This window comes from Gossypium raimondii, chromosome 6 (genome assembly GCF_025698545.1).
Source record: "Gossypium raimondii isolate GPD5lz chromosome 6, ASM2569854v1, whole genome shotgun sequence".
NCBI lineage: Eukaryota > Viridiplantae > Streptophyta > Magnoliopsida > Malvales > Malvaceae > Gossypium > Gossypium raimondii.
The window spans coordinates 37477662-37484033 of NC_068570.1; the positions used below are offsets into that span (position 1 = coordinate 37477662).

The 6372-nt window shown below is 31.1% G+C and overlaps 1 protein-coding gene across 12 annotated transcripts; it reads right to left on the reverse strand.

Annotated features, from left to right (window-relative positions):
* Positions 1–3346: 3346 nt before the first annotated feature.
* LOC105774312 (E3 ubiquitin-protein ligase UPL7) lies at positions 3347–6007 on the reverse strand. 12 transcript variants are annotated; one of them, XR_008197023.1, is made up of 7 exons: positions 5845–6007; positions 5272–5558; positions 5042–5158; positions 4751–4840; positions 4504–4613; positions 4154–4356; positions 3347–3951 (listed from the first exon to the last, which is right to left on the reverse strand). XR_008197023.1 is itself a non-coding variant. In XM_052632839.1 (6 exons), exons 2-5 carry the CDS (start codon positions 5486–5488, stop codon positions 4530–4532), a joined length of 342 nt encoding a protein of 113 aa, XP_052488799.1. In that variant the 5' UTR covers positions 5489–5558; positions 5845–6007; the 3' UTR covers positions 3347–3951; positions 4504–4529. The 12 variants fall into 12 exon arrangements, 1 of the variants encoding a protein (XP_052488799.1); XR_008197030.1 differs by having other exon boundaries at positions 4177–4218; positions 5042–5558; XR_008197028.1 differs by having other exon boundaries at positions 4159–4218; positions 5042–5558.
* Between the last annotated feature and the right edge of the window lie 365 nt (positions 6008–6372).

Genomic DNA, 6372 nt, shown 5'->3' on the forward strand with positions numbered 1-6372 from the left:
GCTGAAATAATCTTTACCAATGTACAGCTAATAAATTTTGTTCCTTTAAATTATTTTGCTCCGACATTCAAAGATATGCCAGAAAAAGAACAGCAGGTAATTTTGATTATGTATCAATCTCTCAACCTAGGATCAGATATTGTAAGAATCAAACAATCGGATAAATAGCATAAAATTTTATTTGGTGAATGGTATTATATATAAAATTATCAGATTTTGCCAAACCTGGATTAGTGGTAAAAGAAGTGTAGAGGTATTTTTTTAGCAGGATTGGATTTTGTTCTTTTATTCAAAAATAAATAAATTAATTTTGTATATCAAATCAATTAATTTCATCAGTTTTATTGTTAAAATTAATCTTTATACGTTAATATAAAATGCACGTGGCATGTCATGTACCACTCACTATTTAATTATTTTATCAGCTATGTTAATTTTTAACAACAAACATAAATAAAATTTTTAAGAGATAAACTATTTATTTTTAATTTAATATATAGCGATTAATTTATTATTATTTTAAATAAAATATAAAATATAATTTAACATCTAATATAAACATTTCTATTATATTTTGCGAATTTAGTTGTTTAAGAAGATAGCACCACATCTCCATAACGACAACATTTTCATTATCTTTTTTCATTTTCCGACACATTTCGATGGAATCAATGCAGAGATAATGCTGCAAATTATGACAACCCAATTACCCTTTAATTATTGGTATCCCAAAGCTTTCAAATTACAATATTTGAAGTACCTAATAAGAATTTACTCATAAATAATATGTTCTAATAATTATAACATAATATTTACAGAATATGTAAACCTCAATATGAAATGCAACTTGTGTTTTAATTGTTTGACCAATAAAATCCAAAATTTCATTTTCCTTGTTCAGTTCACGAAGACAAAAGCGTTGAAAAACAAAGGTGGTATTGAATGTGCATGCGCCACAAGTTTTTGGCTGCTCTCCTGTTTTGAGTTGTTTCCTTGCTAAGAATTTGAGCACACACACACCCATTCTTTCAAGCTACATTCCCTTTCGTTTTCATTTTTATATCTTGTTCGAGAGTTGTAGACCGCACACGTTCGGCCGGCTTATTATGGCCCTAATCCTTTGGTAAATGATTTTTTGGTAACATAGGAAAATACACTCAAGGCAAGTTGAATTAAGGTTTGTTCATTAATTAATTATATTTTGTTATAAATTCAATCTTAAGCAATATCTTGGGATTCAATAATAAGACAGCTTTGCATCAAATCCACCATCTTTTTCACTCTTATATTATTGGATACTGCTTAAGTTAAAATATTAATATTTTAATATACCGACCATCACATCGGATTTTGCAGATGCCAACCGTCCAGGAGATTGATTAAGAACCAAAAGTACCAGACAAATTATAACATTAATTATTTCGCACAAATTTAATGGATTTTAACAGTATTAACAACGCTGCTTAATAAGCAATTTATTTAATTATTCCTCATGGCCTTATAACACAATTGACCAATCACTTCAGTCCTTTGATTAATTTCATGTTCAGAATCTGATAATGTATTAATGTTAAATTATAAGTATGATTAAAAGAGTTAATTAAAACTAAGGGTTGAGTTTTGAAGACTGAAGGAAAGGCCCGACAACTCCGCATGCCTACAATAAAATAGTCATGTTCCAGGTTGCTTAATTAAAAAATTACGACAACTTTCATTATTCATTATTGAAAATTAAATACTGAAAAATAAAAACAAAGGGCAATACGTACGTGTTATATTTTATATTTTTTCGTATAGTTCGTATGAATGTAAATATTATATAAACTGCCCAATAAATAATTATACACATTCATTATGCTGAGAAAATGTTTTACATGTCCCACCATAAATTTATATACCAATAAGGTTTTATATAAAGAACAATGAAACAAAGGGCCAAAAGTTGGATTCTTTTCTCTGATCTCTCTTTGGAGAAACATAAAATTTCTATGCTGAATCAAATTTTACAATGATATTTTCTATCCTTATGAAATACTGTAACAACATTAAGTATCATCATATGAAATCTAAATATTTGCAATAATTTTTAAATGTTGTTTGTTAAATATAAATTTTAGGGTACTAATAACAACGAAAAATTTGATTGTTGTGAATTTTAAATTTTATATATTATGATAAAATAAAATTTTATAATATCATAAATGACTTAATTTCAACAACATTAATTGTCATTACATAATATTGAAACATTTGTAATAATATTTAAAGTCATTGTTGAATTTAATTTTATGATTATTAACTCCAATGACAAAATTTGTCATTGCAATTTTCCTTACTTTATATGTAATGATTATGTATACTTATAATAATTGATTATATTTATATAAAATAAAGGGAGGAAACAAATAAGAACAAATTTTATCAACGTGTTAGTAGACCTATTCATGGGTTAAATTATCCATTCAGATTGAAGGTCAGCCCGAAATTTGAAAGGGTTTGGGCAAAAATATTAGACAAGAAAATAGGCTTAGGCAAAACATAAGCATATTTTAAAATATGATTTGGACTTGGGCTTGAACATTTAAGACCTGAGCCTAACACAATTTTAAAGTTTGTAATGCTTTATATTATGTTATTTTCATATATTATGTAATATCATGAATCAAAAGGTGAACAGTTTATAAAATTTAATTAATTTCAATATCATGAATCAAAAGCTCAACACTGTATAAAATTATAACACATGATGAATGAAAAGAAATTAAATTAGAATTCAACAAGTTTAGCCAATAAACTTTTATTTTTAAGTTTATATTGTTTAAGTTTAAAATAAAGATTTCAGAATTAAAATTAAATTGAAACAATTATGAATATAAATAATTAATTTTTAATATTAAAATTAAATTTACACAATGTGTAAATAATTTAAAACTAACAAAAAGGACCAACATATTTTTTTACGGCAACTTTTCCAGTTTTTTATTGCCAAATCCGTAAATAAATTGATACAACATTAACTCAGTTAATTTTTATAATTATAATGAGTTTTCTAATTTGAAGTTATGAAAATATACTTAAGAAGTCCCTTCTACAGGTTAAAGCTAGTTAATAAAATGAAACAAATACCCTTATTTCTTACAGCATCATCTGCAGAATTATTTTCGACTCACGCAAGTTTTTTTCACCGACATCAAATGGATAGAATTTCATTTCAGAAAATTAACATGAGGCAAGCTATTTACTAGTCAAAAAGAAAATGTTAATAGTAAATCAATCCTAAATCAGGGACTAAATTTCCTAAGACACATGAAAGAGGTCAAATACCTATGTTATCCGGCAAGCAAGGTATGGAAGTATCAGATAATATATTACTGGCATGACAATGTTCAATTTTTCTAAATTTTCCTGGATCATGCATCCGTCCCTACGTCAAACACGCATACTTCATGAACAATTCCGATTTTCTACCTAGTTCCTACAAGTTAAAATAATCTGAACCAGCAGTGGCTTTCTTTATCTTCATTGTCTGAACTTGATTTACTTCCCACTGATTCATCTGAACTATCATCACGTGGAAGGAGTTTTATCCTGTTAGCATGCTCAATCATCCAATCTGTGAATTCCGGAGAAGCTGCCACTTCCACCATGGCTTTCCGGGTAGATTTCTGACTGAAATCTTTCCATTCTTGCTCCATGAATTTCTTCTGGAGGTTTGTCTTGTGAAAGGTTGAATAGTAATCTTGATGATCTATAACACCTTCACCAAGCTTAGCATAATAACCTTTCACAAGAGAGTTAGTCCATGCTGGGGCAGTCATCGGACTATTCCACATCTTCTGTTTAGAATCCACTCTTGGTGACCGACTTACAAATTCAGCACGGCCTGGCATCAGTGTTCTCTGCCTCGACTGGTGCAGCCAAGGGCTCTGGTCCCCAGAATACGGTGGTTGCCTGCATAAACAAAAATCATGGTTCAAATAAATCAATGCTATCAATAAAAACTCAGCAGTCTTAGTATATTTATTACAATTTCATTGAAATGAACCGAACTTTTAACATGATTTTACATACTGGTTTTTTTAAAGCACACAACTGTTTTATGATTGAAACAGAATCTGAATGGACTGGGAGTAAGGAGGATTGGAGTAACAACCTTACCACCAACAGGTTGTTTACCTGCAGCCATCACCCTATTTGGTGCTGGAAGTAATCAGTGTGCTGCAAGGTTAAACCAAGATGCCATTACTTTCAGCAATAAACTGAACAGCACGTCACTAAGCCTACATGACAGATTGCCTGGTCTCAAACTTGTGGTCTTCGACATATACTAGCCTCTCTTAGACATGGTTACAAAGCCTAGTGATAATGGTAAACCATAAATAAACTATATGTCAATTAAAACTTGAAAGACACTTGATCTTTAGCACGGACATACATAAAATTTTTAATATCTTAAAATCCTTATGGCAGATAGAAATGAATTTAGATAATAAGGAAGTTCACCTGCGCCAGTTAAAAATCTCAGGTCCTTAAGAAAGTTCAAATCCAACATTAGAATTAATTGCATAACGAAGCTTTGCTTTCAGAGTAGTTGACCGTTTGTATGTTGGAAGCTGTAACCATCCAATAGAGCAAGAAAACACAGATACGAGACAATAAAAAATCACTTGTATTGAAGTTTGATGTTGTTATGGAGCCTTTAAACATAGTAATTATTAAACTGGAGAGCATCCATCCCCCATTATTGTACCTTGAGAGTGTTATAGCATGTAGAAGCTGATGGAAGTCGCTCCACATCTGAACCTCCAATTGCAGCCCAAAGAGGAGCATCACTTGCAACCTATATAAGGCCAAGAAGATTCCTGACTTAGTTTCAGTTGTAGATGAGATTTTAGGATAGTCGTGTACCCTTTCTCCATTTGCAATTATCGTTCACCCCTGCCCTTTACAATAGATTTTTCTTTTAAATCTTGGGAAATTTCTTCCTTTTGTTTTTTTAAAGTAGAAATTGGGAAAACTTTTAACAGATATAACAGTGTACCTTATGAATTGTGAAAGCTGACTGCAAGTATTTGAACCCCAATAAAGGAGCTCGCGAACAGCTGGTCATAAATTTTAGCAGCATACAACGTTCTTTGGGCTCAAAATCATTCATAACCTAAATGAAATTTAAAACAGAACTGTATTCATGCAGTAGTTTACATGATTAAAACATTTGAGGAACTAAGTCAAACATGAGAAAAATCAATTAAACTTCCATTATGCTAATACCTCCCAGAAAAGTTTAACAGTTCGACTTCCCTCAGAATAGCCACCAGTATACTCATACTCATATGTGAATGTGTCAAACACGGATATTTCAAGAAAAACGAGAGTCAAAGCAATTTCCAGGTATTTAAACAAAAACCTACTGTATAGAACATAGTTAATAGCAGACCTTCCATGGTCTTTTCAAAAACCAACAACGGCTTTCAAGGAAGTTTTGCATAAAGAAGTGAAAACTTGTAGCCTAGGTTGCATATAAACCAATACGACTACCATCGGTAGTAGAAGTGTACCTGAAAAATGAAGAGAATTGAAATGATACGTATGGCCCATTTTACAAAGAAATCTGATCTTTTTTTATTAGCCAAGGGGTTAACAAGGAAATCAAACATGCAATACAAACAGTAAAATCAAAGCCTAATGGGAATCATAAGAAAAGAATCAATATCGCAAATTTCAGCAAAAGGAAACGAACGAGAAGAAGAAGCGAACAAAAATCAATTTTAACAAACGAACGAGAATAAATGAATCACAGATAAAAAAAGAAACAAAAATCGATGGAAGGGAAAGGGAAATTACCTCTGGAAGGGAAACGTGGGAGAATCGATGGAACGAATGGAACGAAGCTTAATGAGGGCAGCGATTGGAATAGAAAATAGGAAACAAGGGTGGAATCCCTAATCGCCGAATCACAAGCGGAATGGCTATTACAGCCAATGGAGGTAATAGCCCCATAATTGAATCGGGCCGTAATAGCAACACGGGTAACCAAACGCCCGTTCGGTGGTGGGCCCGCAGAATAGGGGGAATGCATGCCTATTCCCCCAACCAAACGCCCCCTTAGGGACTAAATTGTAGAATTCCAATCGCTAATGAGTTTTGAGTTAGAAAAATTTGAGGACCGAGATAACAATTATCTAAAGAACTAGAATAATTAATTAACTAATTTTAAGTGGTAGATAGTGGACTGTCATGATGTTAGCCATTAATTTTAGTTAATTATAATTAAATATTAAAAATAAGTTTAATTAATGATGTAATCATAATTAATTAAATTAATCAATCCTTAATCAAAGTATTAATATCACCTAGTGGAAGATGAAAACA